Genomic DNA, 14,249 nt, shown 5'->3' with positions numbered 1-14,249 from the left:
GGAAAGGAAATTATCAAGATAAGCAGTCCGAAGAGCCAATAGTAATGTTTTAAAAGTTTGTAAAGGGCTAAATTCCGGTAAAATATAAGGACAAGTCCACAAATGGTCTAAAGTCTCAGGAAAGGAATTACATTGAGGACAAAGCCAACTTGGATTATAAAGAAGAGGCTTTCGTCTCTGAAGAGTTGTAAGCGTTGGAAGCATATCTAAACGATACGGAACCACAAAACTCGGAACGGCCATTCCGATGAGAGACAAAATGCTTATAGTTATTGAGACAAAATTTGGTGCAAGCCCTAATCAATATCAGAAGTTGAAGAATAGGAATTAAATCTTGGTAATACAGCAAGAGTTAAAAGACTTTTGGCGTCAAAAATATTTCTAATAAATTTCCGGATATTCGTATCCACAGGTAAGGAATTAAATTGTAAAATGCAAGGAGCCATCAATTCCGATGGTGGACAAGAAGAAAGATGTGAGTCAGTATGAGCGGCTTTGGCTAATGCATCCACATGATTATTCGAAAGGGTCGTCGGCATGAGCAGGAACAACTTGATCAAGTAGGTAACATCCAGATTCTTTTGCAACATAATAGTGCGTATGGAGGACCACAAAAGGTGGTTGGATTCTTTAAGCATTCTGGGAATAAAAGGAGCATTCACATATAAAGACCATAAAGAAAGTAATTGAGACAATCAGTGGCGACAGTAATCTTTGAATTCCGAGGAAGGGAGTCCAATCCGTGCAATAAAGCAAAAACTTCTGAACGTAAAGCAGAAGGAAAAATGGAAGAGATGATATTATAATGGGATTCCAAAATAAATCCATCAGGATCTATAGCAGTTCATGCATAAGCCATCGAGGATGCCGGATGACTAGGAGGAGAAAGGAAGGAACCATCAATATAAAGCGTAGACACCGAAGAAGGAAGTTGGATATCAGAGATCCTAAGCACTAGTTCATTCGTAGGAGGTAAGCGAACCGGAGCAAAAAGATGAAATAGTAAAAGAGATTTGGCATAGCCTAACGAGGCAGAAAGTGAAACCGAACGAGTATCCGCATGTATATAAGTACGAGGTTTCGTAGGATAACGGATCAAACTTGATAACGGAACATAAGAGAAACATCCTAGGACATCGTTTAATCAAAGTCTTAGAGGTAGAGGATCGCGGAATAGCAGAGGCACAGCCTTGGCATGCAGTAAATTCAGAAAGTAAATCATCAACCGATGACGCAATCCAATGTGAAATAAGAGCTTCATTACGTGGAGCAGGATAGGTAGTAATCGCACGGACCAACGAGGAAAGAGTTAGTATTGCAATTAAAAGAAATAGCCCATTGAGGGTTAAACCAATAATTTCGACTAATATCTATAAAAGAAATAGAAGCTACGGTATGAGAACTAGGAATTCTAAATTGTTGTAAAATAAAAAAAGAAGGTGAATTAGGAATAACAATAAGATTGAACAAATAATTAAACCAAGCAGGCACAGATCCTTTGTTCGATACTCGTTTAAGAAAGCGTAAATCTTTCCTTGTGAGAGAAGTCGAGAGCCACACGGTGTAATCAATTGAGCAAGAAAATGAGTGCAGAAATTTTTCCGAACATTTTTCATGGAAGTAAATAAATCTTTTGGTAAAATAGACCAGAGTGGAATCGCCAGACGTAAATCTTTCCTCGGAGGTTGGAACAGTAAAGACCACGTGATATTTAAACGAGAAGAGAACAATAAAGAATTAAATAAAGAATGTGTTCGCAAAGAAAAGGTGTGGGACCATGGTTCCAGGTCAATAGTAGAAGGGCAGACATCACAGTCCAAAAAACCTTGGAGATAAGTAATCATATAATTAGCAAAGAGCTTATATGAAGGGTGAGAAAAAATTTTCTGCCGTGAAGCCACATGAGATGATAGAAATCGACCAAACGCTTGTTGAATAGAGAAAGGCAACAGTGTGAAGAGTGTGGAAAGAGGAGTGACTGAGGCCAAACCAGCCTTCTGACGAATAAGAGAAAGCATTGGAGAAACCATGCGATTAATGGTGGATTCTGCAAATAATGTGGATTGTAAGCGAAATTCTAGCCTCGGAAGTAGGACAACGTTATAAAGATAAGCTATATGTTGTGCTAAAAGTTTTTTAGGACTGAGTAGAGTGGCCATGTCTTTGACCATGGAAACAGTTTGGCTATGAACGAAACGAGAAGAAGCCGAAAGGTTAAACCAAACACCTAAAAACTGAAAAGATGTAGATAAGGCTAACGCCTTTAAAGTAAGGGTATGAATCGTATTTAAAGAAGATGGGAATAGATCAAATACAATAGTTTGAGAAAATTGTTCAGAAGAAAGAAGGATATATTTTGCTGAATTTGCTTGAGTATTGTTTAAAGTATAAAATTCAGCAGTGATGGAAAGGCGATCTTCAATTCCTTGTTTAGATGAAGCAATCAAAGTAGAGTCATCCATAAATGTAATATGTGAAACAGGAAGATTATGTTGTTCATATTCAATTGAAGAATAATCCAATAATGCAGAAGATTTCAAAATAAAGGGATCACAAGCTTCTCGATTAAGTGTGGTAAGTAATGGATCCAAGTATATAACCCATAATAGTGGAGAGATGATTTCTCCTTGGTCAATACCAATTCTAACTCTATATCCAGAAGTATCACCATGATGCGTAATAATTTTATTATTACGACCTTGAAAAGTTAATGATAAATTTGATCAATAAAGACGGAATATGCAGACGGATTAAAGCCAGTCTAAGCATGTTCAAATCAATTGAGTCAAAGGCCTTAGAAATGTCCTGAGAAACAACCCATAGTTCTTGGTCATCGCTTTTATCAAAGCGTCGTTGATGAATAATAGCATCAAGCATCTTAATAGGAATGTCGGTGGAGCTGGTAATCCGGCAAAATTACCACCTTGGAGCACTTGATTGTCGGCTAGGATTTTTGATAGTCGAGTTGTAACGACCTTAACCACACATTTTCGTACTGTTTCCAATAGAGTGATAGGTCGCGTATTCTTCAATTGGGCGTCAAATTCATGAGGTTTTGGAATGGGATAAACAAGCGCTTCACGCCAATCGGCAGGAATATCTCCATGAATGAGACAAGCATTGGCTAATACAAGAGACAAATTGAAAGTTTCTCCAGTTAAATGTTTGAGCATCTCATAAGAGATCTTGGAAGGACCAGAGGCTTTATTATTAGGCATGGAATTGAGAGTGTTTTTCCATTCATCGGCCAGAATAGGAGACATAACTGAGTTATATAAGGACGAATCAATATCTGGAAGAGGAGTATAAGCTTGTTGCCATCGTGGAGGAAATGAATCCGTAGAAGAATACTGGACCAAAGGAGGAGTGACAACCGATTGGAAGTGTTTAATAGCAGCTTGTTTGATATCTGAAGGATCAGTAAGTAATGTGGGTTTGGAGTCAATAACAACCAAAACTCTATCAAGGACGATAGAACGATGTTCCACTGATAGGGCTGAAGAAATAAAGGAGCCCAGAGATGTAGAGAAATGTTCATCTCTAAGAGCAGTATAATATTCAATGGAATCTACACGATGCTGATGAAATTGTGTGGAAAGATAAGCTGAGACCAAAGCTTTTTGTGAACGTAAAAATTTGACAAAAGTAGGAAGCGGTGTTGTACTATAAGAAGGTATAGTATAATCTGTTAAAAGAGACTTAAGGAGGATTAATTGGGTTGGTAAAGAATTAATCATTTGTAAAATTTGAGCAGGACGACCAGGCCTAGATGTGGTCAATTTAAACAATAATCTATCCAAAAATTTGTTGACAGCAATAAGCATGGTAAGTTCAGGAGGATATTTATGGTGATGAATATTGGAAACATGTTGGAATGGTAGAGAATCAATGGCACCACCAAGAATAGAACGTTTAAGAGCGTGCCAAAGTTTGTCCAATGAAGGAGCTGAAAGTGAAGATACTGAAGGGTGGTGTGTGGTCAAGTATAACTCAAGACGTGAGTTTACTTCGTTGGAAAATTTGTTCCAAATTGTCATCTTTCAAATTTTTATAAAGAAAGATGGTGCGTTGTTCGCTTTTCTGTTTTAATCGAGCTTTGGATAAAATAGCGAAACATGAGCTAAAATCAAAAGCCATTATAAGTACACGATGATCAGTAAATTGATTATCATTCAGCTTAGGACAAGTTGCAACTTGAGAAAAAAGACCGGGAGCAGGAAATCCAGGGGATGACCAGATATAATCAAGTCTTGAAGAACCATTTTGATGATAAAAGGTAGGACTAGGACCTGAAATTGAGGAAATATGGGATTGGTGATCCGTAAAATATCGAGAAGAGAGTGATCGTAAAATTTTCAAATGATGTTGAGGAAGATGTGAATGTGAAATTTCATGCGCATTAAAATCACCAAGGATAACTACGTGATAGTTATTGGAACGGGCTTTATCAAGCCATAAATTAAGTTGAACAAGAATAGCATCACGTTCTTTATAATGAATAGAATGATAAGGAGGAATATAAACAGAGATAATAGAAATTTTTGTCTGATGAAAAAAAAGATCTAATTTTAAAAGACGACCTTTCCAGGGATCAATCTTCTGAACATGTTTGTGTAAAGGATGGCGAAGTAAAAGACCAACACCATCATGTGGTCGCGAATTAGAGGGGGAAGGAGCCCAATAAGATTTAAATTTATATTGGGAATGTTTATTTTGATAAATAAATTTAGCACTAGAAGAAGTAAGACGAGTATCATTTAAAGATAAAACGCCAAAAGAAGAATGAAGGAAATAATTTAACAAATGCAGTTGTCGTACAGGGGAACATAATCCATTAACATTGATTTGTCCAAAGTTAATAAGAGGGGAAGAAAGGGGAGGAGAAGGGGGATTATTAGGACTATTAAAATTAGGTATCGCACTATCAATAGGGGTGAAATTCCTGTGAAACACCCGATACAAGTTGGTGTTCAATCATTAGAAGGGGAGGGTTTTGAAGGAGAAAAGGAGTCTAATTTTTCCATAATCGAACCAAGTTGGGCAGAAAGATTCTTTTGTGTAGTAGTAACATTAAAAATTTCTGATTGCAAACGGGAAGTGTTAACGTCGGGGGTGATTTTAGTAGGTCGGAAAACAGGTAAGGGGACATGTCGTCTTGATAGGATGGAGCTAGGATCCAAAGCTGAGAAGGAAGCATCAGGAGAAACGTCCATAAGAGAAGAGGAAGTATGGGGAGGAAGATTGAAACCAGAATTCGTGTTATGGGTTGGAGCATCATCCCATCCATTATCATAAGAATAATTTTGATTTTCATGATCATCACGAGGCGGATACAAATCAGAGTCGCCAGGGTTATCGCAATTAAATCGTGATTCGAGCTCGATAGCCTATGTTCGTAGGACGTGATAGTATCGTTCATCCAAGAGACAGTTTCCTCGAGAGTATGGAGGGTGTTAGCGATCTCTTTAATCTGCGCCTTTAGTTCATCAATAATATGTTGAGGAAGCGTAGGGGCAGGATTGTCAGATGAAGAAGTAGGTGTTGTAGAAATAATAGGATGGGGTTTGTGCGGAGGCTGAGTAGGTCCGGAAGAATTTCCATTGTTCTGGGATTATTATTATTATTGTTAGTCCGACTTACTTCGAGGAGTATTGGGACGAAGAAGTGTTAGACTTATTATTGCTGTTGTTAGAGCGGGATGAAGAGGAATTATTATTGCGAGATCGAGAATTAGAACGCGATCTTGAACGGGAATTAGAATTGTCACGTGATTGTCGTGAATCCTGATGGCCACGTCTAGGGCCAGCATTGAAGCGAGAGTAAAGTTTGTTAAGGCGATCGTCCACTTTTCGTGTGGGGCGAGGGCTACGTACTGAAGGAGAGCAAGCCCGAACGTCCAGCAGACGTAACATAAAGTGTGAGCTTCATTAGGAGGGTGCCAAGTTAAACCTTTGCCGCGGAAAGCGCGGTCATTTCTTTGGCAGCTTGACAAGAGATTGAAACGAGGAGAAGTTCAAATATACGTAGGGTTTAGGCTTGTAGGAGCTGATAGATAGAGGAACGTTAAGGGCTTTAGCGTTAACTTGAGTAGCAATTTCCAACAGATCAGCTTCTTTAATATTCTTTGGGATGCCAGCAAGGATGGCGACATGTTCTCTACGGCTGTCGCGTTGGGTTTTCAAGAAAGATGCCGGGCAGACACGTAAAGAATTACCAAGGCAAATGATCGCCCAAATATCATTAAATTGGGTAATCGCATCCGCGGAGGAAAACTGGATATGTCCATTATAGTAATGTTTCCTAGGAGTAAGTTTGCACTTGATTACAGTATCATATCGGGAAAATGCTTGACGGACTTGAGTCTCAGTTAGGAAAAGTGGGATATCAGTGACGAATAAGGACTTCATCTCGTCACTGAGCTTGGCGTCTGCAGGGGAGTAATGACTGAAGGCCAAATCGAGGAGATCGGCACGTGGAGAGGTGATACAATTGGTATAATCATCATGATTATTAAAGAAGACAAGGATTTTCTTGTTATCGCCTGATCCATCGCATCGTGCGCGAGCACCATAAGAGGAATAACGGGAGAGTGAACAATCCACCTCATCACACATAGAGCGATTGGTGGTGAATTTAGCTATGAACGCGTCAGGCGCGTTGCGTAGATAGGCCGCAGCATGATAACGAGAGGGTGCAGATTTGATAGCAGCAGCATTACCATCGGGAGATAGTTGTCGTTCTGGGACATCAAAGACGACAGCTTTGCCTTTACCACTGGTATTAGAGGGAGCATGGATAGAAGCGTCAACAGTTTCAACAGGAGTGTTAATATTTTGAGGAGAAGTAATCACGTGGACTTTGTTGACAGGAAGACCAGAAGGAACGGTAGAAGTAAAGGTGGGAGCGGGAGGGCTTTTGGGCGCGAAGTTATATCAACATTCATCGCGTCATCAGAGACAGTACGTGTACGTTTATTAGGAGCGCTAGCGGTATTGGTAGGAGACAAAGGTCGGTCTCCAGAGGGAGTAGAAGCAATAGGACACGGTGGCGGTAGAATATCCGGGTTAATAACAGAAGGAGCTGGAGGTGTAGTCATAGTTTAAAGCTCAGTAAAGAGGAAAGCAACTGTGGAAATATTAGTATTGTGAACGAGCACTTAGAAATTTTTGAACGAAAATTTCAAAAATAATTTTTATTAGTATTTTCAAAAATTCAGGAAAGAGTTGCGATGATCCTCCATATTTGGTGATTATAAAGAAATGTGACTATATAAAAAATTTCTTATATTAGTATATCATAATTCCAGCCAAAAATTAACATAATTTTGACCAGAATTATACTTAAAAAGGACCCCGGATATCTAATATAAAGGTCATAATGGACTTTTGGCCAAAAACACCCCTTTTTGCTGAAACTCAAAAAATCGTTTTTTGTAAATATCTCAGCATCCAGTAATTCAATTTTAATGAACTTTTTTTTATTTTGTAGCCCTCATTTAGCTCTACAATTTAAAAAAAAGTTCATCAAAATTGGACCACTGGATGCCGAGATATTTACAAAAAACGATTTTTTGAGCCCCTGAAAAATGGGCCAATCTGCCGAAAGTGTGACTTATGACCTGTTTTGGAGATATCCAGGGTCCTACTTAAAATTTATTGTATCGTAACTCTACCAATATTAATCGTAGAGAGATGATATTACTGCCATTCGATTTGTCTTGATAAGGCAGTTCTAATGGTATAAAATACATTGAAATCCAATCACTAGATTAATTGTAATACTCTGCCAATATTGATCCTAAAGAGACGATCTTACTACTATACTTTTTCACTAATTAATTATGTTATATTTCGGTAAATAGACCAATTTACTATTTATTATAAAATTACTATAAGTTAATTACGTCTGTCAAAATACATTACGTCTATCAAAATAAATTTAATTAGTATTTTGTCATTTTGACGAAAAGTATACTTACTACCATTTGATTCGTCTTGATGAGATGAATCTAATGGTATAAGATACACCAAAATCCAATCACTAGATCAATTTCTGAAATTAAAAAATATCAAATAGTTTTTAAGTAATAACTCCGTCAATATTGATCATAGAGAGATGAGCTTACCACCATTCGATTCGTCTTGATGAGGCGATTCTAACGAGCTATTAATCATCTTTTTACAATTACTAGGTACTGAGAAATTTAGCAAAATGTTAAATGCGCAGTAAATGTAAATCAAGAAATATTATAATGCCGATGTTAACCATTTTGTTGAATAATTCATCAGCCAGTGATTGTAAAAGGATAAAACTACGACCATTCGATTCATTTCAGTAAGACGATTCTAACAAGCTATGCTACATTTTTGTATGATCATTAGATGCCAAGTTATTTAATATATTTTTTATATAACTGTGATTATAAACGGTTTTTTTTAATATAAGATTTTTGAGAATAGGTGTGATAGTAACTATAGATAGATTGTGACTATATATGATAGATTTTAATAATAAAGTGTTTTGAACATTCAACTGGTGTGACTATATAGTAGAATATGACTATAACGGGAGTGACTATAGAGGGAGTTAACTGTATATTAAAATAAATATATAATGTACAATTTTTTTTAATTGGATTGAACTAAATAAAATAAAACTTTTAATTTTTAAAGTTTATAAAAATATTTTTATAAATCAGATAAAATAACCATAATTGTTAAAAATAATATTACATTATATAAATTTTCTAGTATAACCTGAAATTTTCAATTTTAACAAAATTTAAGTTAGTATTATAAATTTAACTAGAGTTAAATTTTAGTCAAAATTATGATTTGAAAATACATTTGTATTAACTTTAGCCAATTTTAAATTTTAAATATATATTATATATTTTAAAAATATACTATGCCAATAATTTGTATTGTAATAGGATTCTGCTTACTTATAAAATAGGTTATTGGAAATCTAAGGTAAAATTTATAATTGAAAATTTTTGAAAATCCTACTATATATAAATAAATTACATTAAAAAAGGAAATATTACACTAAGTTGTTATGATTTTTTTCCTTTTTAGATCAATTAACCAATAGGATTGCTGATAAAATTACTAGTAAATTTAAAATTTTTCCTGAAGGAGTATTAAAGTGGGATTCTATTGTAATATCATAAATACAAAAGAATTTCCTGTATATTTTATGATATTTTTACTAACTATTAAATAAGTTTATTTTATATGTAAATTTCTATTGCAATTCTATTAGTTAATAAAGGTTTCTGGAAAAAATTTCAAATTTACTAGTAATTTTACCAGCAATCCTATTGGTTAATTGATTTAAAAAGGAAAAAATCATAACAAATAATGTATTATTTTCTTTTTTAGGTGTAATTTATCTATATATAATAGGATTTTCAAAAATTTTCAATTATATATTTCACTATAAATTTCCAGTAAACTATCTTATAAGTAAGCAGAATTCTATTATAAATTTATTTATATATAATAAAATCAAGTGTTTTACATAATTGTAAATTTTATCTTACATTTACTATAATCTCTATTAGAAGTAAAATCTTATAATACTATAATTAAAAGGTAAAAAAAATAAGAATTGATAACAATCTGCTAAGTATTATTAATACAGTATTATTAAAATATAAATATTCTATTAATAAAATAATATTTATAGAAATATACTTTAGTCTATTACTTATTTTCCTCTTCAGTTTCATTTTCTTTTTGTATATTTCCAAAATTAGGTAATTTCAAAGAGGCTAAAGAAAATTTAGAAGTAACTAAATTGGAAATTCCAAAATTAACTCCTGTTTCTTGTATATTATTGAAAAATTCATCACCAATAATGCTTTTGCTGATAAGTTCAGCATCATCCATATTTAATAAACCTGATTTAGTTATTGGTGATGATGATAATGATGTAGGTATGCTTTTATCTTGATCATTGTTATTCGTTATTTTTGTTGTAACTGGAAATCTTAAATCTATACTTGATGTAGTACTGTGTGAAATATATGGTGGTTTGTTAATACTTGTCAATGCTTCATCTACTCCAAATGTAGAATACTGTGTCCTAGTTAACTCATTTTCAAAATTAAATAACCTTAATGCTGTTACAGCTTGTACATGCTGTAATTCAACTGCAATATCAACCGGAATCTATTAAAAATAATTAATCTTTTCAATAAATATTCTTTATTATAAAAAAAAACTCTTTTTTTTTCTTCCTTTATACCTTTCCATTTTTATCTTTTAAATTAATGTCAGCATGTCTTTTCATTAGAGTTAACAATAATCTAGAATTATTTGTTGCTGCGGCATGATGAAGTCCACTCCATCCATCATTATCTGCTTCATTTATATTACAAAGCCATTGAAGTAAAAATTCTACTGAAACATCATCATTCCTTAATATTGCTTGATGTAGTGCTGTAGTGGAATTTATCTCTTTGTTTTTCCAATCTACATTGGCTCCAAGTGATAAATATCTTAAAGCTTCATAGAGATCCGATTCACATATAGCTTTCCAAAATCCCTTATAATCAAAATAATTGTTTGGATTTTGGTTTAACTACAAATTGCAAAATAAACAAGAGAAATTTGTGTGTATTCTTACCAAATCAACTGTATCATTACTTTCGTCCTCTTCAGAAACTATAAACATTTTTCTAACATATTTGTCTATAATGAACTTTTCCTTCTCTGATCTGCAAAAAAATATATTAATAAAACAAGTAAAACAATATAAGAAAAGTACGCACATTAAACATACCTTTCCCAAGAAGGATTCTTCATGATAATTTCATTATTGCCCACAAGTTTTGCTTCATATATTGAACTTGTTTTAGAGTTTCCTAATTTAAGCATAACTCCAAGTGACTCCGGTTCCCATTTGTCCAACATTAATGATCTAACCTTACTAACATGAACACCCAAACTGCGATGAATTCCAGAACATTCTATACATAGTAAAGTACCAAAATTTGTACTCGCCCACCGTGGATCTGAAGAATGAAAGAGAAACCTCATTGTTAGTTTATAATAAAAAGGTTTGAATGAGATTATTTTACCTTTTGATTTACAATCAGCGCAAATATCATTTCCCGGCAAATTTTTTATCCGGGACATAGATTTCTCTGTTCTATTCAAACTTTCGTTATTTATTCGATCATGATTATTAACAAGTTCATCTCTTGATACATCCTAAGAACAAATTAGTCAATTAAAAATATATGCAAGAGCTCTGTTTTAAAGAGATTTTTTTTAAAAAATATATACTTGAAACTGATCTGAACTATTTGCGTTAAACATTGTACTTTGGTGAGAATATATTGCATCTTGTGCTGTTGTTTGTAAGCAATAAATCCAATCTCTCATTTCTTCTTGGTTTTCAGCTTGCAACACATATGTTCTTTAATCCAAAAATAGTGTGAAGACTATAATCGAACTCAATTTAAATAATAAAAAAAGACTACTTACCTATTTGGAGATATTACCTCAAAACAAAAGCGTCTATCTGTACTGTTAACAGGTTTAATATGACAAAGGCGTAATGTTATCGATTCCATCTCATCATCGTCCTTTGAAATCTATAAGAGAAGTTTATATTAAAAAAAGAAAAAAAATTTTTAATAAATAAATAAAATAAAATTTTCTAAATTATTCATACCCTTCCCCCTCTATCAATATAATTCAATTGTCCATCTAAAATGAAGAAATATCTACGAGTCCATGTTTGCATAACTCGTTGATTTCCTTTTATAAATAGATACCCAGATTTTGCTATAGAAGAATTCACGCCTAAAGTTACGTCTTCAGGAGATTTTTTATAAGAATATAATGGATTATATGTTTCTTTGGCTTTCTGGAGAGCAAATAAGTATTAATAACATATAATGCAGTTAATTCTAAAAATAAAAGAAAAATTTACCTCTATAATCGAATTCTTTGAATGTTGTGATTCTTGAATATCATCATTAAATTTTGCTCTCGCCTGAAAAATTATTACTTATTAGGTTATTCATAAAAAGTTTCCTAAGTGTACATTATTTACCTCATGAAGCAATCCTATTAATAACAATTATAAATGAGAAAACAATAAAGTCGGCCCTATATATAATTAAATATCAACAAATTATTAATCATTAATGTCTCACTTGTAACGTCTTTCATATGAGGTTCCATATCCTTCAATATTTCGTAGCTTTGATGATAAAATGATGATTCCGTAAACATTATAGCCAAAATCTAAAAGCATATTAAATTATATATTAATAAATTTATCTTTTAAAATTAATCGGATATCTATCCTAATAAACTAACGAAATGGACCCTTTACATATTCCATAAATTCAAATTTTTTCTTTGCTTCCAATTCATTTATTTTTATTACATAATCGAGATATCGATTATGAAATTCTTTACGAGTTTCTGAAACTTCCAGAGATGCCTAGAAAATTAATGTCAATAAAATATATTAAGTTTTAATAATGTTATAAATAACTTACCTCAGAAATTCCTGTATCTCGAGGTCGTTTACTCATATACTTAGCAAGCGCCGAATCAGCATCATAACTTGCTTTTTCCGCAACTTTTTTCATTTCCTAAATAATCATAGTATGGAATAAATAATTGTCACATGATTTTATCACATGGAAGGTTTACTAACCTTTAATGGTATTATTCCATTCTTAGCAAATGCTTCTAACGGTTCAATGAACATGCTATACATATGCGATTGCTTTTTTTTATAATAGTTTTAATAATTATCCAAAAAGAAAAACCGAAAAAAAAGTAAATTAAAGATTCTTACAAGAATTTTTCGACTTCTTTCAACCTCTTGAATTGAATTTGCATATTTTGATAAGATTGTTTCTATATGATATTATATGTGTTATATAAAATTTATTATTAAAGATGAATTTTAAAAATACAATTCTTACTGATAAGTGAATCAGGTTGTCGTTTTGCAAAATTTCCAAGTTCCTCAGCGAATTGAAGTTGTTTAGCCGTATATTCTAATTATTAATCGAGAATTGATTGACAGATATATTCAATTGACCTTTCATAGCGCACTTTTTTACACAGTTTACCTGAAGCAAGTTCAACACTGGCTCTCGTCAACTTGACAAGACTTTTTATGGTAGTTTCTAGTCCAAAAATTGAATTTTCGCTTTCAGACAATTCTTTTCGAAAATTCGGCGAATCTTCTAAACATAAATAAAGATTTAAAGGGGTTGTCATATTATCAAAATAGTATGAACGTGAGAGGAATGAAATTTTTCGGCAAATAAGTCGATCTATTTGTAAAAACCATCACGGTCACGTGATCAATTTGCCGATCATATCTAAAAATGGGTTGATTAATTATTAATGCTGGTAAAAGTCATGTGGACGGAAAAAGGCACGTCTGAAATGTGTGTCAGGTTGACGGCGCAGTGTGGCGCAGCGATTTTTCTATCTAAAATAAACCTTTAAATTCCTGCACTAGATGTATTTTCGTCCGCTCTGCAAATTTACTTAGAGAATATATAGGTGGTTTGGAAATTGGAAGGCCATTTTCGAGTTATTTAACAAAAACTGTTTTTTCGACAAATCCAATTTTGGAAATGATCGGCAAAAGACGATAAAATATACTAAAGTCAAAATCTATTTCCAAAACCTCCTTCCATTTATAAGTGAATTTTGTAAAACAGATGAAAATACATCTAATGAAAGCAAAAAGAAAATCTTTAACTTTTTTTGAAATTACTGCGCCACACTGTGCCGTCAACCTGACACACATTTCAGATGTGCCGGAAAAAGTGACGGTGATACTGGATTACAAACCTCTATGTACCGATGAGGTTGTTTTAGGGAAAAAGTATCGGTACATTGAATTATCGGTACACAATTACTGTATATCATATTGTAAATCACGTCTATTAATACCGATGCTTCTAATTGGAAACAATATCAATACATTGAATATATTACGAGTAACATAATGCGGACAAACACCACCCGATTAATGGGGCAAAATAATTAAATTTCGGCAAAATAAACCGCAAAAGAGTTCAAATTAAATCTTTTACTCGGGTCAACTTTATAGTCGGCTGGCCCGAATTAATACTAGTGTAGCTAAAATATCGGTACATCTTAATATATGTTATTATAAAGGGACCAAGAAAAAGTATCGGTATACGACTATACGTTACATCGCGAAATTATATACAATATCGATACAACGCGGTT

At 33.3% G+C, this 14,249-nt stretch overlaps 1 protein-coding gene across 1 annotated transcript; it reads right to left on the bottom strand.

The window, feature by feature from the left end:
• Nucleotides 1-9,465: 9,465 nt before the first annotated feature.
• OCT59_014564 (uncharacterized protein) lies at nt 9,466-13,259 on the bottom strand (the record flags this gene model as incomplete). Its single annotated transcript, XM_066150107.1, has 18 exons — nt 9,466-10,017; nt 10,099-10,175; nt 10,252-10,551; nt 10,633-10,723; nt 10,789-11,020; nt 11,087-11,219; nt 11,295-11,427; nt 11,496-11,605; nt 11,686-11,880; nt 11,947-12,009; nt 12,070-12,083; nt 12,173-12,263; nt 12,355-12,465; nt 12,524-12,619; nt 12,685-12,756; nt 12,829-12,890; nt 12,959-13,033; nt 13,109-13,259. The coding sequence occupies 18 exons, from the start codon at nt 13,257-13,259 to the stop codon at nt 9,708-9,710; spliced, it is 2,316 nt and encodes a 771-aa protein (XP_066002310.1). The 3' UTR covers nt 9,466-9,707.
• Between the last annotated feature and the right edge of the window lie 990 nt (nt 13,260-14,249).

The sequence above is a fragment of the Rhizophagus irregularis genome, chromosome 22 (assembly GCF_026210795.1).
Source record: "Rhizophagus irregularis chromosome 22, complete sequence".
In the NCBI taxonomy this organism is placed as follows: domain Eukaryota; kingdom Fungi; phylum Glomeromycota; class Glomeromycetes; order Glomerales; family Glomeraceae; genus Rhizophagus; species Rhizophagus irregularis.
Note: the sequence above shows the minus strand (reverse complement) of the source record. Positions and strands in the feature narration are given on the sequence as shown.